The sequence below is a fragment of the Bombus pascuorum genome, chromosome 12, assembly GCF_905332965.1.
Source record: "Bombus pascuorum chromosome 12, iyBomPasc1.1, whole genome shotgun sequence".
In the NCBI taxonomy this organism is placed as follows: Eukaryota; Metazoa; Arthropoda; class Insecta; order Hymenoptera; family Apidae; genus Bombus; species Bombus pascuorum.
In genome coordinates, this window is record NC_083499.1 from 8,469,976 (window position 1) to 8,497,822 (window position 27,847).

A 27,847-nucleotide genomic window follows, 5' to 3' on the forward strand; every position below is an offset into this window, starting at 1 on the left:
GATAGCTGTACATAATCGAGCCTCTCCGTGGCGAGGATAATTAACCCCCACGTCCGTTGTCCTCTTGCGAACCGTATAAATTGAATCGCGAGTACTTCTCCTTTCTGCAGTACTCTTCGCTTTTCTACTCGCTTTCGATAATCCGGCCCTCGGTTCCGCGGCATTGCTAATGCTCCACCGGCGAGGCCACTGGCAAATCGAATTAAACCGGCGATTATACGCGTGTTCGCGTTCTTTCTTCCAGCGAACCAGCATCGCTACACAACGAGCAAAAGGAGAAGCCAGACTGAAATAAAGGAACAAATAAAAAAGAAAGAGAAGAGAGTTAAAGGAAGAATAAAGAAGAAGAGAAAAATAGAGACCGAGATAGCATTTGCCTTTCACGATCACAAAAGACTGTGGAAAACCGAGCGATCGAAATTTCCATCGCGGTCGTCGCGCAAGGAGTCGCACTACCGGCGAAATAGTCGGAGGAATGAAAATGCGACAAGATGGGCGAGCTCGTACGGAATGCGACAAGGGTAAAAAGGTGTGAATGTTGGCTTGGCCGAGGGCCGAGGGTAAAGGGACGATGAGTTAGAAAGGGGCTGGCAAAACGGGGTCCGAGATCGGAAAAACGGTCCGCGAAGTCGTATGAATTTATGACCGGCATAAATCCGCTCTGGCGCACCACGATTTTCACCGAGGCCTTCGCACTTCTCCGTTGCCTCCAGAGCCTGCATCTCCCACGGCGAAATTGGAAAGATGCTACTGGCGCGACAGGATTCCCGGCAAATTTATTCAACGTCCGACTACGGCGTTTAAGTGCTTCGCCATCGCGTTGTACCAGATTATCAGCAAATCCGAACAACACCTTGAATTTCCGAATACACGAGAGAATCTACGACGAGATACTTGGTACAAAACTTGCACCGCCATCCGAGAGAATTTTCCACGAGCCAACGAGATTATACGATTAAAATTTTTCGACCTCTCTAAATTTTTGGACGACTTTAAATATGTGCTGGCTGGATCGTAATGTGGTCTGGCGGAGTAAAAGAGAGCGAAACAGAAACGAAGAAAAAGGCAGAGAGAGAGAGAGGTAGAAACCTGGAAGATCGACGATCGTTCGCTAGAACAACTGCAGCTACAACTGTGCAATAAAGGAAAAGACATCTTAAATCCTAGAAAATATACTCTCTGCTATCTCGGGTAAAAAGATTAAAGCTGGAAGAAGAGCGGTGCGTGCACGGCAAAAGGTACGAAAAATTACAAACCGTTTTATGATTTTGCCCGGTTGAAAAAGAACGAACAACGTCGAAAAAATATGATTGTGTCTGGTGGCACGTAATTATCCAATTCCTATGCGGGCAATTCAAAAATGTAGATTGACCGTACGAGTGCGCCTTTAATCGAATAAATTTAAATGTTGGCAAATTTGAACAAAAAGCGAGTCGTTATTTATTTCCAGTTGGTGGAGAACTTCTTCAAAGGAGCTACCTCGATAAAGTATGTCGTTTCTTAATTGCTTCGTTGAAAAAGAACGTGAATCTCGGAGGATGTACTCTTAACTCTATTATATAGTACGTCGTGACTGGTTAAGTGAAAAGAAGCATCCGGGGGATAAAGGGGAGGGATCAGCGAGGAACGCCGATATTTAGGAGAAGTAGTTTTACAGGAATGCAGCCCATGCTCGATTTCCGGAGCATTCGGAGGACTCCTTCCAAGCCGACGCTTACTTCGCACTCCGCGCGATCTTGGTTCCGGCTTGCTGAACTATGTGTGTGCCGACAACAGGCTTGCGGGCTAACAGAGCGTTAGAACGAGCGAGTGTTGTCACCCGCGGTGTGATAAACTGCCGGTCGCTAACTACGCGAATTATTCCAAGTAGAAGGTACTGGCGCGGCGGAGGCCGCCGCCGCCAATGCGACGCTAGTTCCTCAAGAACTTTCTCTCGCAGATTTCGAGCCGAGCTGGTGGATGCGAATGGCAGAATAGAAGACGGGCATCCCTCGCAGAGCTTTTCAGAGCTTTCACGTTCGCGAAGAAACAGCGATTGCTCCATTTCGAGAAGCTTTTGCGCGTTGTAGTTAAAAAGAATTCTATTCGGAGCGTGAAATCTCGTTATCCGGCCGAATTAAATAGACGAGATTGCGGCTAATCGCATCTTGATCCTAATTTGTATCTTGATCCTAACTCTTTCGTTTCTTTAAAGCTTCGTTAAGCTGCGCCAATTCTGCAGAAACAGATAATTGCAAACAGGAGAAAAAGCAGCGTGCAATTAGTCGGTGTATTTGCGAGAGTTTCGCATGAAAACGGTATAGCCGGTGGTTCGCCGTATAGTCCACAGAGTCGATGTTATCGAGCAGTTAGGTCGGCAAGGGATGTGTCGCGTAATCGAAAGAAGGAGGCCAGCGACAAAATGGAATCGACATTCGGCGCATCGGTTGCTTGAAGCATACGTGGGTAGCCAAAAACGACCGGTAATCACGTTAGTTTCCCACGAGAAGACCCGTGTGACTCCCAAGTGTGAGTATTGCCACCTGTTTGGCCGTACTTGCAACTGCTTCCCCGCTGTAACCGGTGCCACGACCAGTTCCGCTCTCGAATACGAATGTAATTAGTGGGAAATTGAACGAGGGGGAAGAAACCCTTCTGCAGTTAAATGAATGTCCCGAAGATTAATGGCCGTCATTGATCGTCGAGAATCGATCGCGCAGCCAGGCAGCCAGGTAGGCTCTTCGATCGACGGAAAAAATGATCCAATCTCGATATTAAAGAACATTATCGATCGCTCGTTCGAATATAGATTTCTCGGTGCAGGATTAGAAAATTTCCATCGATTAACTCGAACCGTCATTGACGAGCGTTGAACGTTGATCGATAAACTGGTTCGTAGCGGTGGTCATCGTAGAATTATCGGAACGATCGATACGTCGGAACGCATCGCGCACGAATACCAGACGGAATGCAGATTTTATCGGACGGATTCTAGCCACAGCTCATGATTCGATAATGCGGAATGCGCGATTCGTTGTTGCATCGACTGGAGAGAAAGTTGTTCCGGAAGGCAGGCGAGGCTCGCGGATGCGCCGGCACATCGAGATTCGTACGTGTGTCGGTTGGCGAATATATGCTACGTCGTCGTAGCGTAATGTTTCGCAAATATTGACGTAGAAATCGGCTCTTCCATGTTCCGCCCCGTTCTGGCCCCGTTTCAGTCCCTCCTACGCGGCGATCTGACTGCAGACGCCTAAATTGGCCCGATACATCCGACGAACGTGGAGCGGGTACATAACTCAATAAGTACACAAAATTTTCTTCGCCGTACTGCTGTCGACGAATATTTCACCGAGGATACCGTCTTCTACGAGAACGCATCCAACTCTGTCTCCGCTCCAACGCCGCGTTACCGTTCGAAATTCTTCCGCCCTCTGATCCACTCTTCTTCGAAATCTGTCGCCTGTTCTATGCTCGCCAATAATCATCAGCCTTTTTGTTCATCGCCTCTATATCCTGAAATTATCAATTGGAATAGGATGTCGTGCTTGGAGAGGGACTGTCCCATTCTGATCGTATTCTCGCGGTAACGGTCGAGTTTCGAAGGTCCAAACGAACCTCAGGTACCAGAGCTGACACAGTCGGGCACAATCCGCACGGATGCAGGCGTTTACAAAGTTCCGAGTCTAACAAGATTCTTAGCGAGGAGTCTACAGCTGCCCCGTAAATGTCTCCAAGTACGAATCCTTCGGATATAAAGTTCAAAGTGTGCTTTCAACAAACTTCGAATACGTCCTTATCCAAGACCAAATACGTTCCGATTCAATCCTGTCGGCGTTTCAGCGTACTGGCCCAAAAGGAGAAAGTCCTTCCTCCTGCGCGAATTCCAAGCTATTTTAACTTTTTAGTCGCGACGTTAACAATACTACGCGAATATTTTACCGTCGTCGGTGTAGCAATTTGCAAGCCAAAGTATTCGTTAATTACGAAGAGGTTCAAAGTTGTTCGCGCAACAACGGTGACAGCGACAGCGACAACGCCGGAGAAAATCCTGTTTCGGTCGTAATAAATACGGATTCGTAATTTGCCGAAATATCAGAGTTTATTCCTGACTCGGGTTTCTCGGAATATTACGATCGGAACGCGGTTCGCAGGAGTTCGCCATTGCAGCACTCGAGTGGGACGCGATATATCTTCGAATCTGCTAATACGTCCGATCTAACAAGTTTCTTACTGTGAAAACTGCTTGGCCATTCTTCCTCCGGCACTCTTCGCCACATCTATTCCCCAACTCCTATCGATATCGTCGCACGTGCCCACCAACTTTCCTCGCAGTGACTTTCAATACGCGCTTCCGCTTCGTGCAAAAGCAAGAATCGCCGATATCTCTATCGGTGGTGGAAAAATAAGGAACGAACGAGAAGACGTCGAAACGTTTATCGCGGCGAGGACACAACGTAAGTTACCTCTCTGTGGTATATCGATCGCTCGGCCAACCGATGAATTATTTCTTCTAGCAAGTAATCTTCGATTTCCGGTTGAAGACGTACTCGCCGAAATAAAGCGCGCGCGACTTTCGACGGAGAAATCGATGAAAAGGAAACGGAAACGAGACGAGAAATCGTTATGTAGTCTGGCTGGTAGAGGAATGGCAACCACTGATTCACGGGGTGAGGCACGCAGGCAAAGTTAGAAATCTGACGACCGGCCAGCAGATTTTAATATTTGCAGCCATATCTCAACGGGGCGAACTTTTGCCGGGAGAAATGGCGAGCTGGCTCTCACTTAAAATCACTTTATACGAATCGCGGCCACTTTTTCGCCCGTCGTTTCGTATCCCCGAACCGTTTCCCGACCGTATCCCCGCTCTCTCATTCCTTTCGCCGACCCATAACCCATATCCCATGGAAACTCGCGAAAATCCATTTCGCTCGCTCGTTCGTTCGCTCGCTCGCTCACTAGCTAGCTCGTCGACGACTTCTGGAAACACCCGCATTATTCTTACCGACCCTTGCTTCCCTTTGCATTATCCGGACGACGTATGGTGTCGGATAACGTTTCTCTCGAGAAATGTCTGTTGCGTCACCATCCACCGCCAGCGAAAACTGGAAGGGAACGATGGACTTTTTCGAAATTGAAAAACCTCTATAGAACGCGTAGATCGCGACCATCGCACCCCGTCAGCAAAAATTCCTCCTTGTTTTTCGACCTGTAACTCTCTTTCCTCCCACACCGCCCCTCTCTCCCTAGCTTTTATCCTATCTATGTTCGGAAGGGGTCAAACGCCGAGGCAAAGATGGCGTGTTAAGCGATTCGTGGTGATTTATAGAGGTGAGCGTCGGGTCGAAGGTAACGCGAACTCGTTTTCTCACGGTTCCGGATATCCCGGGCCGATAAAGGACCGCGAAACGTCGAGGCACCGTATGGTCTCGATTAACGAGTTATCAAAGAATCGAAGGACAGCTATTTGCCGATCAACGATTAAACACTTGGATCGAAATCTGCGGGCCATTGCTCTTCCAAGTTATTTCAACTTTTACGCGAATGCACGCCACTGTAGTTAAAGAACGATCCGTCGATCGAGGTCTCGCTGTCACGAGAAAAATAACCTTACCAAGAATAGACCTGTTTCGCCGGGAATCGTACAATGAACCGTGGCATCAAAGTTTCTGCGAATCGGCTATCTTCGAGATATTAATTATTTACTTTTACCGTCGAAATTAGTTTTTCTGTAACGCTGCGGCAAAGCCAGGCACCGCGTCGAAACGTTCTCGTCGATAGAAAAAGACCGATCATATTTTACGATTCTTTCGGACCTGTTAGTGCGTCCCTTAATGATCGAATTTGGCGCGTTAATCGAAGATTAATCGGCCAGCGATACCACGCGGTGATCATAATTCAATCTCTGGTCTCGATAAAAACGCAGAACGTACCGGATCCCATTTCGTTCGGTCGGAAAAGAAGGTAAAAGAAAGCGGCTCAGATGGGAGGAAAAGAATAAGTCGAAATTAACGAGGATCCGTAGCGTTAGCTTCGTTTCCGTGTGCCTTGCAATATCCGGCCTCTCTATAATTAAAACGTCCGCCGTTTTGACTTATCGGCTGCCGGTACGGGAACGATCGCTCGTCGAAAAGAATATACGAATTGGCGGAAGCGTGCACGAGACATGGCAGAATTCCCGACAAAATCCACCTCTCCTCTCTGTGCCGTGAAATCGTCCTCGTCGTCGACGTCGTCTCTTCTTTCACAGAATTCCGGCTAATCAACGTTGTTCCGAGCGCTCTACTAAGACCGCGTCCGCATCCAAAAGACGTAAGCTGCAGCCGCGGAAAGATGAAAGGCAACGCGAGTCTTCTTCCTAGTCATCGAGAATTCCTAGCCATCTTGCCTTTTATACCCTGTCAAACAAGAAAGCCTTTTGTTCGTTGACCTCTTCTTCCTCGTCTTACGACCTACCACCCCCAAGATCTCCTTTCTTTTCTAGTCGCCCGCTCTTCGTAAGACCTTTTTGTTCCCGTAGCGTCGCGTCGTGTCGAACAACCAACTTCTTTCGTTTTCGGAACACGGTCCCGACCGATACGCTTCTGAAATTAAACATTTCCGCCGACTAATCTTATCGATTTAATTTACACATCGCCATAAATATTTCATTTGCGTCTAGACAATGTTAAAGAATAATACGGCTGTTCGCGAGTCGTCCGCGAGGAAACTGCTGGCCGTAAAAATTTAACAAGCAGCTTTTGGCGTACTACCGAGTAATGGAACGGTCATCGTCAGGAAAGCAGGTCGAATCGAGGTAAAAAGGGAAACGATGGAGCGGAAAGAAGGCTACGGGATGAAATAGCGGAAGAGACAAAGACCACCGTTGATGTTGCGAAAGGATCTCATCGGATTCGTATTTATTTATCGTCTGAACCAGTTACAAAATTGTTCGTCCGATTCGGATCGGAGACGAAATTAAGATGCATAAATTTCGAAATTTAATTACGAAACAAACGGTAAAGTAAAAACTGTGGATTGCGTTAGGAACTTACTCGAAATATACAAATTGAATGAAACTCTCTGCTGAAGGATTCCAAGTTCGTCGTATTCGCATCGGTCTTGCCGACGGCGTAAAACGGAATTTTCGTAAACTGTCGAAAGAAACACCGAAGAAATTAATCTCGGTAGTCGCTCGGTTTTGACATGCAACCAAAAAAAAAAAAAAGAAGAGAAAAAGAAAGAAAAGGAGAAAATGACGACGGTGTGTACCGACTTGTTTGGTCAAGCAGTGCTTCCTTGTTCCGATCTTTTCTCCGTAGAAACACGGGTAAAGTATGCTGTGACGACGTGTCGCGTGACATCGGTACGCGAGCTACGCATGAAAAATGCTCACACGCGCTTAAAAACGTCCCTGGTTCTGCGTTGCCGGCATACGAAGTGGCATTCGGCAAACATCGCGCGGCTTTTCAACTCGCCCGGAGCTTCAGGCTTACGAGGCTTATTCAAATCGTCCGGAACAGCGGAGAAGATGAGAACGGGGCAGCAGCTAGAAGCTGAAGCAGCTCGCTAGCCAGCTTTCCTTCTTTTTTTTACCGGTTTTCTCCCAGTCTTTCCTCGTCTCTTTTTGCTCCTTTCAGAGACAGCCACGACCGTAGTACTTTCCTCCGTTTCGCCTACGAGCTTGCGAGACGAAACGGAGAATAACGCGGATGAATATCTTGCGTCGTCATTGCCATTTCGGCAATAACCGAAATACCTTCGTCAATGGTACTTTCTATTCCTCGACTAACTCAACTATACAACATTTTCCAACGGAATACAAAAGTAAACGGTTTTATCTACGACCTTTCGCGTTTGTCCAGCGCGACATCTTGCATGTTGGTCATTCCGACGAGTTCCATTGGAGCGTGGTCAAGTATTTTAAAACCGCACCACGATCTCTCGACGAACGAATGGCACGGCCGTACACCAACGGTTCGTTTGAATTTTCGGAGGGTAGTGGAAACTCGTGTAGTTCGCGCGATTCGTGAATTTAACTTTTCGACGATGGCAAGGCAGGATGAAATGGACGATGGCGCAAATTAATTCACGACCTCGTGACCAACCAGTCTAGTCCACCTCTTGCCATTGAAAACTCCGTACACACTGTTTCTTTCGGGCTTCGCATCCGCTTTGTCATCCGGATATTCCGAACGGACATCGTTACACCGCTTCGCTGATCCGGTTCAACCGGAACGCCGTAGACCGTTTGATTAACGATCGAACGACGGCATATCGAGCAGACGAAACAAATTGGAAAGGAAACGGCAAGACGTCCTTTTCGATAGGATCTTTCTTATTATTTTTATCGGTCGTCCGATGATACAGTCGGAGGTAGACCACGACTCGACGTCGCGTCGTGATGACGGATTCGAGCTGGAATTCTCATGGAGAACTACGTTCTCGCTATCGACTCGAACGACGCTAGCTGCGAGCTGTTAACGTCGAGAAAGGGAGTGAAAAGGAAGAGAGAGAGAGAGAGAGCGAGAGGGAGAGGGCGGGACGAAAGAGGATCTAGTTCGCGGAGAACGACGAGCTCGAGGCTGACAAGGAACATGAACGATGGGACGACGTTCCCGTCGACGAATTTGAAAATAAAATTTGACATTTTTATTGAAATCCAAGAACGAGGTATCGTACTATGTCTTGTCGTGCCGTGACAGACTATGTATACACCCGCATATATATAGCACATCCTTCAAAGACGAAAATCTTCAGACGGTTTAATAGTACCCGCGAGATGATGGATTTTAACTCGAACGTTGCTACCCAAAGGATGTAATCCATTAGAAGCTAATTTTTCTAGGCGTTCGGTTCGTTGACTCGTTCGACTGTTATAAATCGCGGAAAATCCGGCAAAAATCCCCAAAATACCGAGTTGGTCGAGCGAATTTTTCGAAAATTTCAACGTCGACGAGAAGTTTTCGGCATGGACGTTTGCCGAACGTCAGCCAGGGCGAAATTTCAGCACGTCGCCGCTCAAACATCCACGTGAAGGTAATTATTAATCGAGGAGGAAAGAATGTCGTTAACGAAGACTCGCAAGTTGACCAACCGACTCTGCGAAAGTTTCGCTGCTTGCAACTTTCCGCTTTTCTCGCTAACGTGCTTTGCATCTACGCCAACTACGAAAGTCTAACGTGACGCGCGACGAGTTCACCCGATGCTATCAAGAGGCAAACGCAAAAATTATTATCAGTCTGAATCATTCTACTTTCCTACGTTTTATAATTTTCGTTTTTCAACAAGTATGGTCGCGCGTGCATACGTATATTTCCGAGCAATACCCGACGTTACCCTGGAGATTAAAGTATACTTAACGTGAAACGCATTCATTCTCGCGAACAATTTCTCGCGACGATTTTACAATCTAATTGTTCCGGTTGCTGCCATAACGCGGCGGATTTCCCGTGAAAAGGAATACGTTAATCGTAGGACCAGACCGAGTACGGATATTCGTGTATTTTCATCTATCCATTCGCGAAGGTATGTATACACCAGAGCGAATGATTTTCCCTCCGGTGGAGGCAGAATTTCCGCGCGTCTCTGGGACCCCTTTTCCCGGGAGTGTTCGTGCTCGTTCCTTTGGAGATCGTCGCGCGAGAGGATAATCCAAGATTGCCGCAGACAGAAAAAAAGGATGAAAAGCTGGGAAGAAAGACGGCGAACGGCGGAGGAGATACTCGACTCGAAAAAGGGAAACGAGAGAGGCAGTAGAGAGAAGGAAGAAGGCAGAGCGTAGAAGTCGTGGCAGAATGGCGTGGCTTCTGTCGACGTACCTAACCGCTAGACGTTCTGTACTACAAGGGTGGTAATTGTTCGAGAATCGATTTATCTCGTTGTAGCGTAGAAATCGCTGTCGCCTTAACCAATACGGAACGTCACGGCACGGACAATGATATTCTTGTCAATAACAATTTACCTTTTGTATGCACAGTTGAATCTAGGCTATTCTCTTCAATCGAATGCACCAGCCAGCTAGCTGTTCTGGCGGCGGATTAACGGTACCGCAAAAAATAAGAAGAGAAAGAGGACCGAAGGTTAGAGGACCGAGAGATAAGCTTCCGACGACGTTGATCGAAACCCTGGCTGGCGACTTTATCGCATCGGTCGGTAGATGGAAAAATATTTTGCGGTAGTGGAGGAGGAGGCGCGAGGGCGTCGGAGAATTTATTAAAGTGTTTATTTAACCGCGCATTTGTTTGTTGGTCGAGTTTTCAGATACTGGAGAACAATAAAAATGCAAATAAAGAATTGTTCGAGCGGGCGGCCAATGGTAATTATTATGCGCGGAAGTCTATTCCATAAATCGTAAACTGTTCTCGCCGCGTCGATGAATAATGAAAAAGAAAACATTTTAATTGATACAAGAGCGATAATACGTATTTGATAGTCGGGTATCGATCTCGACCGTCTAATGGATCTCGTTCGGATCGAATGGTAGGGAAGTTGCTACAGAGAAACGAAAGGAAGAGAGTAAGCAAGATTAATCTGGGGCAAAAATGTGGCGATATCGTTGTCGGAGAATCCGAGAGCGGAATAATAAGCGAATTTTTTCGTGACATGCAATTTCGTTTGCGAATGCCATCTGAAGGTGCGATCTAGCCTGCGGGAAACGAGTCGGGATCCCGATAACTGCGAGCAATCTGCTCCATTCTCGGCTAGGTCAGTGGGTCGTTCGCATCAGACCAACGATTTCCGTCGATTTCTTAGCTGCACGACCGAACGGTCTTTCGCTAGATTATTTTAAACCGAAAAGTCACTTTGACAGATCGGCGCTAGAATTTAAAAAGTGTCGCAGCCGAGAATTAATTGGAGCGTAACGAATACGAGGCGTCCATTTAATCTGGATAGGTCCTTAAATATTTAAAAAGCCTACCCAGCGGTAACCGGGCCGTTTACGGGGTTGATCAAAGCCGGAGATCAATGGAGCGGAGGTCTAGGAGAGAGGTCTGCGTGTCGATGAGGCAGAGAGAGAATCTACTCCAATTTCTACTCCGGCGGATCTTAAAGCTGTGCTGTCCGACCACGAGACTCTCTCTCTCTCTCTCTCTCTCGCCACTTACGATAATGTTTCTGCTCGTCTGACACCACTCGGCTATTACTATTGGGGAACCATTCCCTTGAAATTTAACACGCTTCCCAGTTGTCTGACTTAATAGTAGCTCCTACCATCGATGCACCACGGTATTTCTCTCAATAGGGTCTGGCAATTGACGCGAAGACTTCCATCACGCGAACCCACTGTGAAACGTATGGTAATGCGAGGCATCGATCCAACTAATATATTATAACAGTTCGAGTTTAACGTTATATCGCAGTGCGTGTTGGCGTATACGCGCGTACGCCTCGTTTCCTTTGTAAGCGGCAATTGCTTTTCTCTCGGTTAGGCGCGCAGACGATGCCGTGTAATTCGCAGGTTTTTCCGTCTCCATACGAAGCGACGCGATGCGACGCGACGCGAAATTCTGGCAGCGCAACGATCCATCCTCGTTCGTCGATCTCAATGAACAATGTCGACGCGTCCAAGCGCGATCGCTATTTCGCTGATTCATTCGCCGCGTATCGACCGCGGAAACGAGAGGTTCGATGTTTCGGTAATTAGTCGAGTTAAAGGAAATTTCCATAACAATGTAAGAATTATGATGTTAAATCGAGCAGCTATAATTCCCGTAGATCACTGGACATCGTGTATACGGGAGTATCGTGGTAACGAACGTTTTGAATTATTATAACGGAGCTCGATCGAACGAATCTATTTAACGGGTAATCCCTCATATCCATGATCGCGTAACTAGTATCAAAACAAATCCAACTCGCGTTCCAACGTATCGCCATGATATTCTCACAGCCGCTCCCTCCTATTTCGATCGTATTCAATTTTCCAAACGCGAATTTCCAAATAAATCCCTTCGAATGCGTTCAGAATATTTTTAATTATCACACCGTGAAACGTTTCGCGCGTATACAGAAATTACAACTTGCTGTCGTCGCGTTGCGTCGTTTAGTCGGCTTGAACGACAGTTTTTCGTCGTGTTTTAATCCGTCGTGTCTCTCCGATTCGGATAATACGAGTATGACGTTTCGGATAAAAATTCGCGAATGCATTAAACTTTGGCAAATTAAAGAGAGAACGTACTTTACTTTCCGGTTTGAAGCCCATCGTGCGATCCTGTGAATCGCATTGTTCGAAATCGAACGACCACCATGACAAAATAAAAAGCTGAGCGTTTTGTGCGCGGTTACGTAGCGTTGCATTTCCTCGCTTGTGAATTCGGAAACTCAATACCCTTCTGAAATAAATGTTTCATTCGTCGTTGCTAATTTTCTCCCGTTACACCGGCTTCTCTCGTTACGAGATCCAGCCTTTGGCGCAATTTCCCAACTACAAGTAACAATCGCTCCCCGCTAACCAAAAAAAAAAGGAAGAGGTGTCGCCCGATTGTCCACGTTTCGCCAACATTTCCCTCGGTTAGGATAGATGGGCGATAGTTTCTGAGAACGATCTCGGATAAACGCGTGCACAGGCTCTGGGTGCGTGTACACAGTGGTTTGTAATTAACTCGATTAAAATTGCGGCCAACGTGTGCACCACACCTCCAACGTCCCTTAATTTCTCTACCTTCGTACACGAACTAACCATTTTTTGCTCGTACGTCTACCGACCGTGCCGACTACCCCAAGTTATTTAAACTTCGTACCTCCGATACGAATCGGTTGAAATTAAAACATCCATAGAGAATTTACAGGTACGCGTACGTTATGCGTTTTAATCGATTAACTGTATTTAATCATCTTGAACTTGGCGTCTATCTAAAAGCTTCTACAGTTATTACTTTTCATGTGTGTCATAGCGAGTGAATTTCTCATATGGAAATATAGAATGTACATCGGCGATGTTTAAAATTGAACTGGACACTCGAGGTGGTAGGAAGCTGCGCGCGACTAAATTGCTCGACAGCTTGCAACAGAGAGAATTGGATGACCATCGCTGGTAACGGTGGATACGCGTAAAGCGAGGCAGCCTCAGATATATGCGCAGCTATGCTACATAGGGGTGCCTATTTTCCAGCCAGCCCTGAAATTATCGGCGTGGTCTGAGCGAGGTCCATTGATTACCACTGGTAATTGCCATTACAACCTCCATCTCCCGGCACCACTTTGCTCTCCTCGCTACTCGACCCGCTACGATCTCTTCCAGCTCCGCGAACGTCTGGATATTCTCTGTATTGGCATTGAAAGTCAACCGTTATCGAACACGAGGCGCACCAACCGTGCTTCGCTTCGTTTAAACTTTAAATCATCGTCTACGGTCTATGGATCTCGCGCGCTCTCCAAACCTATTTATGTAGTTTCGATTCGTTTCGACGAGAATCAGGAATTCTTCTTTCGTCTCTGTTACAAATCGCCATTACATTCAGACAACTGAATCTGCAAATTTATCTGCTCGGTTAATGGAAAGATGCAGACTGCGTCGCGAGCAAGTCTAGTACCTTTTCAATTTCGAAAGAGAACCGAGCCTATTGCCGGAATTCTTGAACAACGTTTAATATCTCTCATATCGCTAATCGGATGAGGCATACGATCGAATCGGTTAATTGGATCGGAGATCAACCTTAATTTCTCTGGTAAATTTTGTTACGTAATACTCATCCCGGTAATGTGCTCTTTCGATGTATTCATCTTTGTATGAAAATTCGACACCCTGTCTATGTACACATGAAAATGTTGCTATATCGTGTGACCGGTCTATCCGAAATATCTGAAATTTTTATTTTCGATAGAATCTCGATCCAGACATCGAACGAGGATTACCTGGAATTCGATATCCGTTCGAAGGACGAAATCGTGATCAATCAATCGATTGGCAGGCTGACACGCATGGCCAGAATGAACGGCGCCCTGTTTTCATCGATATCGGCAATTATGGATTGAAAAGCGACCATAAATTCTCGTGAATACTTTACACGTACGTACCAGTGCCTAGGCAGTGCAGGCCAAAGCAGAGATAAAATTTCATTGCGGTCATAGAAACGAGTTTTCGATGGAGTTGCCAGGGAATTGAATTTACCGAATCTCCCAGCGCTTGATTAAGCTGCTTTACAATCCGTTCATCGATTTCCCTGCAATTCTCCATTTCGAGGAACCTCGCGCATATTACTACGATCTCTCTCCACGGTTAAATCTAAATCGCGACGATTTCGAAATTTTTGATCGAGACCGTCCGAAGATTAAAATGGAAAGTTGCAAGCTCGGATTTTAACGGTTTGGAAAAAGGATCGCCTAAAATGGGCTGGATCCGACAGCAATTGAGTTACGAGCAAAAAAGTTGCGAGCTGTCTGATTTCAAGGGGCTTGGCATTAGAAAAATATACCTAGAAAACTTGATGAAACGTATCGTTAAGAACGCGATGTCGGTAAATTTCATTTTAATTTGCAATTTTTCGATCAAAATTTACGGTGCAGGCAGCGACGGTGTGAAACGAGTGGAAGAAGCTTAGGCGAATATATATCGAACGCTCGCTAGGCAAGAACCGTAACGTTATTTCGGATTTGTCGCAGTTTACGACAAGACTCGATCGTTTCGCGTTAGTTTTTCTGTCGCGACATCACAGAATCGAATAACCATTCCTATATCCGCTTAAAGCAATTTTTTGAGTGGCCTGTGATCTTGGCATCGATCGTGAAAACAGTATCGCTGCATTCTGGCAAACCTACGATGTATATTCCGCAAGTTACCAGATATTTTTTTTTTTTTTTTTTTTTATTTACTCGTTGACATCGAACGAAACGGAACGAAATTCTAGAAGAATCGGTGTTGCTTTAGCCCGTACATTTTTATCGTCGCGGTAACATCGATATACGCGATATACAATATCGGCCAGTGATTCCCGTGTTATATCAAAATCACACGAAAACGAACACGTCCCATTAATTGTACGGATACTCGTGTTTTGCGATTGATCGAAATTCATTTCCAATCGTTAACGATTATATCCGTCAAAGCGTTTGCAGCGACGTTGTTCGATATAGGCGAAGGTATAAGCTTCCGCGAACGAATGATACATCGGCTAAATAGGGTGATAGCGGAAAGGCAGACAGAAAGCCAGGAAGAGGAATAAACGTAGGTGTGGCTCGCCGTAACCTCGCTGATAAAGCATCGAATACGTTGGACGTATGCAACTAACTTCCAAAATAACGAAAAAGCGAGAGAAATATCCAGGTTGGTTTATCCGACTCTGCTCCGAGAACGAATATTCCAGCCAAAAATATCGTTGCGCTTAATCCGCAAACGATCATACCTACACACGAGTCGATACGGCACACTGGAACTGCAGTTGGAACGAATTCCGTTCGAAGAACCTCCTATGAAACTTGCTGCCGAGCCACTCCTAACTTTCCAGTGTCCGAAATAGGTTATTCGAGCGATATTACGACAACGTGACGATGAATGTCAAAAGTTTTATGCTTATTTTCCAAGTGCTAGTAAATTGACTTGGGCTGATCGAGAATTCTTCTCTGTTTCAGTGCCACCGGAACAACCTACCATATTGGATCAGTGGGGCAGGATAGTAAACGGAACGGCAGGTCCTTACGAGGAAGGCGATACACCTTCTCTGACGTGTCGTGTAACGGGCGGTAAGTCCAGCAAACTATTCGCGCGATACGCAAAAGTAACGGGTGTGTTTAATCTGCCGCTGCAAACTGTTGAAACGTTCTTGAAGGCACGGCAACAACTTTGGACTTGGTCAGCGGTCGAGAAGTTTCTATCCGTAGACACATCTACCCCGCCAACCAACAGTTCCGCCTTTCCCAAAGTCTGCTTCTCGATCCAGCGAAACCTAAGATACATGAAATTCATTAAATACTCGAGCTCGTATCTCGCATTAGGCAAAGCTTTTTAGCAGAACTATCTCTCAGGATTCCGAATTTTAGATGTGTAAAGATCGTATTCACCGGTGCGTTTCTTCGAACTGGTATTTAATCCGCCGTGAGATCGTCGGCGGAAGTTCGATCGAAAAACCTTGAAAGGAAATGAAGAATGGAGAGAACGTAACGCGGTATCACGGAGATGGTAGTGGTGAATAGGGGGAAAAGGAAGAGTTGACGGAGTCACCGGTGTCGCCAGTTATTAGATCAGGCAACTTTTTATCGACGAAGGGAGCTAAGTGAAAAGTTCTATGTTCGGAAGAACGCGACGCGGCAAGAGAGAAGGATGTGGTAAAATAGGGGCGTGGAGCAGAGGGTGCGGTGGATCAAGCGTTCTGAAGTGGAACGGGAGAGGAAGCACCAAACTACCAAGGTTCCGGTGTTTACTTTGGCAACTGGATCTAAATTTCTGTTTATAACTGCGGCAACTTCTTCGGCTGCCTTAAAAGATTATTTCCTTCCCTCTGGCCCTGCAGCCACTTTCCCCTCCTCTCCGCCGTGCCCAATCTCCTCTCAGACGAGGAGACGCTTTCCTGTCATTCACCCCGATTAAATGCGGTTACGTTCCGTCGAACGAGGATTTTTGCATGATTCTCGCCCACCTTCCGCAACTTCTCGCCCATTGTTCCCTGCAAATAAATAATCACGGTACCGTTGAATCGCAGCAAAGATCCGAAAACCGTTTCGCATCAGATATATATCGTAAACTGGATAACTATGGTACAAATACAGAGGTATACGATGACGATTCAATACTCATCGTCGATCCCGACGTTCGATGAATACATCGAAATTCGAAGCCAGCAATACTGCCGTATGCAGATTCGATGGGAATTGCATCGACGCTGCGCATCGATCATACGCATTGCGGCGTATAAATTGAATATCGAGAAGATCGGCTTATCCTTAACAATACGCTAGCGAAACCCCTGCAAACGATCCCGATCCCGGACAACAAGCCTAGAATTTTCATTTAATTGTAAATCATCCTTAAACAGGGAAAAGAAGATCGTCCGCCTCTCGGTGATTCTATTTTCAATGAAATATTCATCTCTTCCTGTTCTTCCTTTTTTTTTTTTTTTTTTTTTTTCGTTTTTCTACTGGATCGTTAGAGCGTCTGAAATTTATACTTGAAGCCAGGACAGTGTATCGGTTACCGATATCGTCTCCGTCTGCACACAAAAAGGCAACCATTGAAATTTTGGCGATCCCGATGTTTGTTCGATTTCAGGGAGAAACTTTCGCCGCGTCTCGTACCTCTCCGCCTCTCGCTCGTCCTTTCCCCACGATTCTCGAGCCTCGATTTGGCGCTGTCTCGCTTCTTAGCCAGCCCCGGGGTAGCCGAGGCGCGCGATAAGTTTCTGCCACCATTTCTGTCCTCGCGGCATGCCCGCAAAGATTTGCAATTCAATCGAAAAGCCGGGGGTCGGGAACGCTAGCCGTCAATGCGAAATTACGCCCTGGTATACTTTACCGATTAAATGTTAATGCGCGCGGCCCGACTTTGCCTCGCTCCCTTTGACCCCCGCCACGTTGCAGGATCGCGGAGAATCGGCAATGTAGGTTATTTACGCGGAAAAGACCATCACGGCAACGATACGATACCACGATAGATCCGATTATTCAAACGAAACGTCGCATAGCCTGGATCTTTTGAGCGTCGTAAAAAATTTGCCGAGCTCGCGTTTTATTGCCAGCTTATTCACGATATCTGTATAGGCACTCTGTTTGAACATTTCGGAATTCGATATCGATTTTTGTCGGGGCAGCCTTTTTGCGGCCGATTTCGCAATGAGAATCGGAGAAACTTTACCAGTTGACCAGAAAAGGAGAAAAAAAAAACGTTATCGCGCAGTTGAATAATCGGTAGCTTTATTCGCGTTCTGCGCTGGTTGTTCTTCTTTATAGGATAGCGTGATCTCAGAGGAACGGCGAAACCGCATTTGCCTTTCGCGTGATACCGCCTGGACAGTATTTAATCTTTGTAGAGAAGCGAGTAAAACCGAGAGAAACGAACCAGTTGGGAATTCGAGAGCGGAAACCACGCGTCTCCTCGCGATTCTTCTTTCGGTTTCACGGCGAGAAGAATTCGATCTCGGTTCGACGTCGATTTTCATTGGTCGGTCTCGAAGCGAAACACGGTCGTTTGAAACGAGAAACCTGACGTGGTCGTGGACGCTGCGCGTTAATTACACGAGACACGCGTTAATACGTACGCGAGCTTTATCTTTCTCGTAGTGAACAATAAATATTTTTCCGCTGCGTAACCAGCGATCAACTGTAATTGACCCGAGTCGACCCGAAAATTTCCCGTAAATGAGACTTGCGTTAATCTCGCAGAAAAATGAAAAAATTAGCCTCATGCATCGACCGATCTTCCGTCGTTATCCGATGATCGACGATCCTCGATATGAAAGAAAATTAGGCTCAAAAAAGGCTATTTCAAAAGACGTAACGTATAGTGAGATTGTTAGCGTTTAACCACGGCTCGTCTCGTCCTAGCGCATCCATAGCATTCTCTCAACCGCTCTATTATACGCGATTTACAACTAAGCCTAACTTCCTCCACGGTATTCCGTGTTATCTATAATTTATGGCAATAGCGGTGAGAAAATTTTACGACTCAGCCCGCTTGCTGGATTTATTGCCAATTACTTGACTTCGTGCCCGGAAAGAATCGAGGGTCCTACTTCGAGGGTGTATACGCACGTAAAGGTGAGGTTTTCCTTCCCTTATTTCTACCTACATATCTCTCTTCCCAATACTCGACACCAACTTTCCACTCCCTCTTCGTCTTCCGCTATATACTAAGTGTATCCTAACGTAGAAAGATCCACTTTACGAGGTAAACTCGTTTCTCGGAAAATCATTTTTCCACTTTATCGGCAAGGTTTCTTCCTTTAAATATTTTCCCTCGATGATTACAGAGAGAGAGAAAGAGAAAGAAAGAGAGAGAGAGAGAGAAAGAGTGGACGTATTACAAGTTTCAGAGCAGCATTCTCGTTTATCGGAGTTCTCGAATCGAACGCTACGTCAGTCCCCGTCCACCTGCTCTTCCCCTCATCCTTTCTCTCTTGATTCCCTTTTCACCGTGGCGCGTCTCCAAACGAATCCCTTTGAGACGATCTGCGAACACGAAGAACCGATTAAAGGAAGGTCAAGGCGAACGGGAGCGGCTCCTCTTCAAACGAAAGGCTTCTTCTTTCGATTCGTTCTCGAACTACTGCACGCAAGAGTTGGTTAATTTTGGAAATTGGAACGACGAAATCGAAATCCGCTTTCAACGCGAACGTGGAAGCGCGCGTGTGGGATATTTCACGTTTCTAGACCAACGACACACGGGGCAACGCAATAAGCCAGTTTACTCGAATAATAATTATCTTCGGGGAACGGAGAGAACTCCGACTTTCGAGTCATCGAGCGCGATGCACTTTGCCTATTTCCCAGGGGTGTGCGAATAATGTCGCGGGATCGTAATCTATCCGTGTCGTATTGGCCGAGTGCGGGGAATATTTATTTTTCAATCCTGCCCGTGAAACCGGAACTCGCAGCGCCATAAAAGATATTAAAAATTATTCGAGAGCGGAGCACGGGATGTACCGCGCCGTTACGTCGCTACCACTTCCAAAACGAGTTAAATTTTCTCGTATCGGCATCGGGTCGCGTCGCCATATATTTGCCGAGCTTTGTCCATTAAAAATATTACGAGATTTCGCTGATATCGGAGCAGAGTCGGTCTTTGATTGCTTTTTCCATCATCTCACGGAATTCCAGCAACTTGAATTCTCGAACTTTGCTTCTCTTCTCTTGTTCTCTGACACTTGTTCTCTAATCTCGCTGCATTACAAACACCGATATCACGCTGCGCCAGACATTTACACGCTAAATGAGCATGGTTTCCTAACGCGAAATGTTTTATTCTTCATTGACTCAACGTAGATTATGAAATTCACTTGATCGACCGGCTGGACGATTGCGTGATGGAACTACGATATATTTTCTGCCATATAGTCGGTAAAGGGACACTAGACAGTAAGTCGAGCTTATCGACGTTTCCTCGATAATCCTAAATCAAGACGCCCTGAATTAAGGCGACGCGGCGCCGCACGGCGATGAAATGAAGAGGAGCCGAAGGGTGGGCGCGGATGGACGGGGCTGGGAACGGGGTGCAAGGTTGAATAAAGGGACCGGTCGAAGAAGGAACTCCGGCAAGGACCTCGAATCCCAACGGCTGGTATTTGCCTTAAGTAGAGTTCGAACCAACGGTAAACTTGTTAGATGTGGGCGAGTAGCTGCGGACCGGTCTTAATCCTGCAAGATATCGTCCGGTATCCGCGGATTAAAATCCGCACTTTAGTACCCCCTGCCGCGCAGATAGCGCGGCTGTTGTCGTCGTTTTAAGGGAGCCTCGGTTTTGGTGGGAGTTCGGATATAGTCCGGCAGTTAAAGTCAACGCCAGGGGCGTACCGAAGCCATTGCCAGACCTAACCCAGACCGGAGGTAAAGCCAGACCATCTAGTCCTTCTCCCTTTCCGCAGCCACGCAACCACGCTACGACCTAGCTCTCGCCCCTAAGCACTCGTGCAAACGACCTCGCGGCCGAGCTTACGAATTAACTGGCCAAACTCTATCGTCGTGAACGTATTCCGTATTCCGTCTGCTTGAAAAATCTTTTGAAGTCGATCTTCGATTGGCGCAAAGAAAACCTGGCGAGTTGCGAGCAGAGATGAAATTTTCCTAGGCAAAGACTAAATTCCAAGCTGCAGTTTCCTTTTCTCTGTTCTCCCCTCGCCGTTCCTTCTTCCTCCATCGAAACGTACGAAAGAACGGCAGAGAAATCAAAAAGAACGAGACGGTTAAAACGCAATCTAGATCGACAAGCGCCGTGAATAACAATGACGCGGAGTTAATCTAAGCTAGCTTCCATCGGAGATCAGACTTGCAATTTTAAGTGTCGCGGCGATGTTGCGTCGGGCCTGATTAAATTGCGATTCCAGTATGGTACGGTATCGTGAATAACAATGAAACGGCGAACGTAAGCTGGCTCGAATCGGCTATCGGTATACTTGCGATGCCTGTTTTCACAACGAGAATTTCCGCCGACCGATAGACGCACCAAAGCTTCTTCTCTCTCTTTCTCTCTCTCTCTCTCTCTCTCCTTATGATTTCTGACCCATTACCGGCGCATACCTGCCTCTTATAATGCTCGTATATCACCGCAGCTATTTTATCACCTTAACCGGCAGCTTTTTCAACAAAAATATGCATCTAGCCACGGAACCGCGTATTATTCGCGAGAGATATGTAAATCCGTGATATAATACGGAGTCTATCCACGGAACATTCCGTCGAATCGAGAACTCGATGCGATATACCCTCGCTGCTCTCCTCCAACCATTTATTTCCGATAAACGCTACTTTCGTGAAGCACGTAGATCGCGAAGGGCGACCGGCTAAAGAGATCGAACGAACGCCCAGCAAACCCTTATTTATCATTCGAACCGATACTTATACGTGAAATTTCAGCTCGATTCTTTGGGTGCACGCGATCGATTCGGTATCATCTCACCCTCCTTCTCACCACCATCTCTTGCTCTCTCTTCCGATGAAATCGGGGCCTGTTATAGTCTTGCTTTTTAATACTTGAGCCGCTTTGATCCGGTCTTCCGTTCATCTGTCCTTCTATAATTGATATTTATCGATCTGTCGGAGAAACGAGAGAGTATAACACGCGCGGATATTGAAGCAACTCGAAGTCTGCCAGTTTTTGTCTGAAGTACCGCATCCAAAACTCTGGGGTATCGGCTAATTTAAAAGTTCCCGGCAACTCATCTAGCCTTTAGTAGCTCCGACCGAACTCGTCCCGGCCCTCTGTATACGATTCCCCTGTCCACTCGCGTTCCTCTCGCCATCCAGCCAGCTCTGCCCTACCCTTCCCTTCTCTTGCCAAACCGCGTTTCGTACTCCGTTTCTCCTTTGGTTTCGCGAGCAACCGTTCCAAGTCTTTTCACCGGGGTCGAAATCACTTTGCACGAGTCGTTACGACCATACGGGGCCGCGATTTGCTTCACTTTCGTGGCTCGGCCTGATGTTGTCGCTCGATGTTTCGTAAATCTTCGCGAGCGTTCGTTCCGTTCGATCGATCGGTTCATCGAGTCGAGTTAACCGTTTCGCCGAAACGAACGCGAGAACGCAGTTTCCGTTTCCATCGCCGCTTCCGTTTCCGCTGTCGCGGCACAGCGACGAATAAAAATTACGAGCTCTAAATCTTCCACGAGACGCATCGCGTCGTTCTTGACGATACGTTCATTTGCTTTTTCAGGCAAGCCAGAACCCATGGTCCGATGGCTCGTCAATGGCCAAGTCAAAGACGAGGAGTACGAGAAGAACGCTGGCGATGTTATAGAAAACAGGTACGCCAACGTCTTGTTTCCTTCGTCGTATCGCCACAAGCGTTCCAGTTAATTTTCATTTCCAATCTTCTCCTCCGTAGGCTGACTCTGCAGCCTATCACTCGGTCGGAGCTCGGGGCGAATTTTACGTGTCAGGCAAGGAACACTGACCTGATCGAGCCAAAGGAGGCCTCCATTACTTTGGAACTTAACCGTGAGTAACAATTATCTCGTCTCTTCTCTCGTCATACCATCAACCATAAAGACAGAGGAAGAAAGCAGCGAGAGACGAGATGGACGTCGAAGGGCAAAAGAAATCGTCTAATTCCCCGGGGTTAAGAGCCGCTAGGCATAGCCATAGGCGATGGTGGAGCGTCGTTAAAAGAGGAATGAAATAAAGACAAGAAGTAGATACAAATTCTTATCGCGTGGCCAACAAATCAGAAGCCTCACCCCGAGCCTATCTTGTCCCGCATTAACGATAACATCTACGAGACAGCAAATGTGGGCCAACATCCTTTGCTCCCTCGCCGCTGTGAATCGCCTTTAAGGGAAGATAAGGCAAGATAAGACGAGAAATATATTAAATCCTGCCTCGAGCCCCACCTGGCTCATCCGTGTCTCTCTCTCTCTCTTTCTATCTATCTATCTCTATCTCTATCTGACTCACTCTCTATCTCTTTCTCCCTCGTTGCAAGAAGCCGAAGAACCATGAAAGCGGGCAAACCTCGGGCTTTCTCAAAATTAGAATTCTTCGTTAACTCGCGACCGCCCAATAACCCGGAACGACGAAATACTAATTTCGAGAGTAAACTGAAAAATTCATAGATCAATTATCTGGCCTCGCGCGGCACGGTTACCGCTACAAGGGAGAAACTAGAGCGAGGGGTAGATTCGCCTAAAGGAAATTTCATTCCATCCTACTACCATCTCGCTGTTCGACGAATAAACGTTCGAGGAAATTCTACGAGATATTTACCGAAGCCTCGTCTATTTCCGGCGATTCGACGATGTTGGAAAAAAAGAAAGCATCGACGACGGCGCGAACGACGACCATGATTGATCGGCACTGAATGATCCGTCCTTTCGAGAGTCAAGAAATTTTCGACGAAGCGAATGACGAAATTGAAGACCCGTTATTGGCGAACGAGAACACCCATCATAGCGGCGAACGGAAAAAAAAATCTGCGCTTCGTGCGCGAGATAACGGAACGAGGGGCGGGAGGGGGTGAAAGAGAAAGAAGGAAGGGGTGAGCGGAATAGAGAGAGAGAAATGGCGAGGGGGAGGAAGAGGAGCAGAGTGGCCGCGGCAATGGTGTACGCGTACGGAAGAGAGAAAAAGCGATGGGGACGAAGAGGGAAAAAGGGAGATTGATCGATGCTCGCTCTTTGATTTTTGCGACCTGCACCAAGTGACCATGCATCGAGCGTGTATTCATCTCATGGCTGGTGGAACAAAAAACGAAAGAGAAATTAAAAAACCCCTGAACGGTGACGAGGCGAACCGTTGCCGGGCTAGACGGCTGCCGGGGAAGCGCAGGATAGACGAGATTGCGGATAATCGAAAAGACCGGTGATTCCGGAAATCCGGCAAATCAAATATTTGCGTGCACGCGATCCGCTGTGTTGTTCGCTTAAAAATTACTAATGTAGCAGCACTCGTATAATTCGTATGCATTCTCTCAGCTGTTTACTGTATTTAACTAATCGTAAACCGAGTGAGAAACAAATTTTCGTAGATAATTCGTGACCGTGTCTTTCCGTGCATTCTCGAGAATACCGCGCTACAACTGTTCGCAGAGCGAAGCAAAACGAAACGAGCACGAGTAGAGGAGAATGGATGCGCGAGAAAAATGTCGAAACTCATTATCGCTGGCAGTCGGATGAGAACAGAAATGGTACGGTGGTACGATGTACGAAGCCACGGACCTATTCTCGTAGTTTTCATATTTCACGCACGAACGGATCGTATCTGGCTGGTATTGGCCAATTGGATACTCGGATTTATCGTCCGTCAAAGCGATCGTCGCCTCGCTCGGAACAGTATCGTTCCACGCGTTTACACACGCGCTGAAAAATCAATGTTTACCTCGTGTAGCGATCGTTATCACGGCAGAAGCTCGCGAAAGAAATTGGCAAATAATTTGAGATCGAATCTGCCCTTTTTGCGATTCGCATCCGCCGATTTTTCGGCCGATCGATCGATCGGAAGAGAGAGGCGAACCAACGGACAGAAAGATGGAAGATTAGCAAACGATTATTGGTATTTTTGCGGAAAAGCCCGAAAGCGAACGCCCTACGGCCGAGAATCGTTCTTCGGAAATGACAAATGACTGGCAATCGACCTGTCGGGGTTTTACAACGTTAAATCGGCTGCACGATTTGCATCGAGCTCACGTATCCCCTGCCCGTTTGTCCGCCTTAATTATCGGTTCACTTTAATTATCGCGCCCGATTAGCGTCGTCGGTCCGTGCGCGGTTGCGAGACTCGGTGATTCGAAAAAAAGGAGAACGACGTGAAGCGTCGACATCGAGGACCGATCCGCCGATCGATCTATCGATTGGCAAACGTCGTAATTCTCGTTGGTTGATTTTCAGTGAAACCATTGACGGCTACCATAAGGAGGCCAGGGAAAAAAGGAGTCGGAAACGAATCTCTGCTGGCTGGGAAACGATACGAGGTGGAATGCGAGACCATCGGCTCCAGACCACCGGCGGTGATAACTTGGTACAAGGGACGAAGAAGACAGCTGAAACACACCACGGTAAGAAAAAGAAATAACGAGCGATCGAGGTTAGAAGCTTAGTCCGAATTCTCTACCCCGTTTCGAAAGTCTCGCGTGCAACCTTTGTTCCGGGAACAAAGCCTGGTTCCCCTTGGTATCTCCTTTCAGCCGAAGCTTTCTGCTTTTTTTCCCCCTCGTCGTTCGTGCGAAATAAACAAAGGCGAGGTGCGGCGTCGCTAATGCTCGCGTCGCTAAATTTCCTCGGCAAAGTTTCCGTTTCTCGTAACTCGTATCCGGTTTGCGGTGAGGTCGTGTCGGAAAGACAGGAAGGTTCGTTGCGAGCGAACCCGAAATTAAGACGCCGCGGTCTAATTTCGTCGGTTGGAAATTCGATTTCCTCGGGATAATCTCATAGCGGCCGGATAATGCGATATCGATAGACACGGCGGGGTGCGACGTAACGCAGCATCGTGCCGGTCCGACTAACTTATTATCGTCGTCGGTAGGCGAAAATATGTGTTTCCTGTGCGTGGCCTGCTGGTCCATTATCCGCGCAACTAGACCCCGATAATCCGCTCGTTATCGCTTTCTAATTATTAGCGCATCACCTTAACGAAATTTGTCGCGTTTGCGACGAAGGAACAAAAGGTAGCAGGCGGCATTTAATTAACACCTAAGCTGCTTATTATAGTCGGCGCGTTGGGCTTGCTAGTTGTTAATTAACCCGGCCCGTTCTCCAGGGCTGGACGCAGCTACGATGAAATACGGTAACACGTCCTGACACCAAGGTATTTCAATTTCACCTGGTCGAAATTTAAATCAGAATGTCCGTGTCCCGTAAATTATGCCTCGCTACTTCCGCCCTTTCGCTTTACGTCCTTCTCCCAGCGAGCTAATAGTCGCCAGTAGCGGTTAAAGACACCCGCGAACGTTCCTTTTGCACGCGTCAAAGGAATATCGTTAGACGATATTCGCGCTTCCTCGTAATTGAAAAACGATCCGCCGCTAACGATTCTTATCGCGATTTAACGAGAACTGTGCCAAGATTTCGGGACGCAGGCCGAGCCGAAGCGACGAAGAGGCGAACAATACTCGATGAAACAGTTGCTAAAAAAACGTGGACGGCTCGATTTCCCATTGCATAGTAGCTGGAACCGGAGTTACGAGCAGGCGAGTATCGAACTATCTTTCGAAAGAGCTCTTCGAAATAGCGAGGTTCGTGGTCGAATAGAGGAAGGAAAGAAAAGGTAACGAGAGAGCGGAAAGGAGAGATAGGGAACGGTTGAAAAGGTCGAAACGCTCCGGGGAACCGATAACTATACCCCTCGGCGGCGAATCTTTTCCTCCGAAGAGATTCTCGGCTCGGAAACAGACTCAAAGCGGTGGGAAGACGAAGACGCCGAGCGAAGCCTCGCGTCGCGTCGCTTAGCGTCGGCCTTTGAAACGGAACGGGACCAAGCGCTGAAAGTGCAGCAGGGCAAGAGAAATGGCGGCACTCTGCTCGAACGGATTGGATTCGCAGGTTCGGGTCGCGTCCGATTGTACGAGGAAAAGGGGCTGTATAAGGGCGGGAGGGTCGGAAGGTCGGATCGAGGCTGGCACTTTCGAGGGACGTCGATTGAATTAAGCAAGCACACCTGTCGACTGCAGATATTTTCATTGGCGGTATGCTAATTGGTCATTACGCAATGTCGACCTAACCACCCTGTGATCTCGCTTCTCCTTCGTTTCGTTCAACGAATCTCGCTGACGTTTACCTTCGATTTCCTCGCGAAATCTCGCAATGTCGCGGATTCGCTTACGTTTCTTCCAGCGGAAGTGCTACTCGAATTAAAAGTTACGTAACAAACGAGCGCAACTTGAAATTCATCTGCGACGCATATTGGTGTATACCGTCGCTTATATAGTTTCTTGATTCTTTTTTTTGTTTTTTTTTTAATCACTTTAGGAAACGATAGTCGAGAGTTATTGCAAACATAAAGGTTTTTTATTTCATTTGATTGAAAAAGAAAAACAAAGCAAAAGAGGAATAACGGCGCAGTAATCGAACACGGGTTGTTTTTCATACGATATTAATTTCATTTAATATTTACCGTTTCTATTACCTCGTACGCCGTACGTCGTTACGAATGGTTTTCCGTTCGTACGATGTTTAATAATAAAATCAAACGCGTTATTTTTATTTCAATATTACTCGTATAATAGCAAGCGAAACTGAAAGTGAACGAAAGTCGAGATTCGGCGGATGGCTGTTGGATGAAATTCGACGGACGCGTAACAACATGTCCGCTAGGATGTGTGGTGAAAATTACAATGCCACGGTGCGTCGTGACCGAGAAACGGATGATGCGCTTACAAAGAATTTATTCGAATCGACGGAGAGTTGGAAATTGATCCAGAGAGTAACGAACAGCTGTATGATTTGTTGGGGGTGCCTGGAAGATCGAATCTGCTGTATTTCCTGTATTTCGGTGGATCCGATATAGTGGAAGAACATCGGTCGATCCGTCCAGTAGAGAACTCTCGACTCGAAGTTGCGATATTCGACGTTTCCAATAACGCGGCCACGAAGAGCATTGCTATTGGCTACGAAATGAACCTGCCAAGATACATTCGGTACACGAAAGGCTCGAAACCCTTTGTTCGCGACAACGATGCGCCATTACGGCGTACGTCGATTGGAGAGGGAACGGGAAAACGTCGAAATCATTAGGAAGCATCGCAACGATACAGTCGCGGATTTTAACGAAAATTTTTCGCTGGTCGGAAGAAACGAGAACGCGTTCGAACCATCATTTT

At 47.0% G+C, this 27,847-nt stretch overlaps 1 protein-coding gene across 3 annotated transcripts in view; it reads left to right on the plus strand.

Moving 5' to 3' along the window:
- LOC132913017 (nephrin-like) overlaps nucleotides 1–27,847 on the plus strand; it is a 254,709-nt gene that overhangs the window by 185,601 nt on the left and 41,261 nt on the right. For all 3 annotated transcript variants that reach the window (XM_060970897.1, XM_060970899.1, XM_060970898.1), the window contains 4 exons: nucleotides 15,529–15,639; nucleotides 22,253–22,343; nucleotides 22,424–22,536; nucleotides 24,921–25,087. In XM_060970897.1, the coding sequence (XP_060826880.1) occupies nucleotides 15,529–15,639; nucleotides 22,253–22,343; nucleotides 22,424–22,536; nucleotides 24,921–25,087 (482 nt within the window). The remainder of the gene's footprint in view (nucleotides 1–15,528; nucleotides 15,640–22,252; nucleotides 22,344–22,423; nucleotides 22,537–24,920; nucleotides 25,088–27,847) is intronic.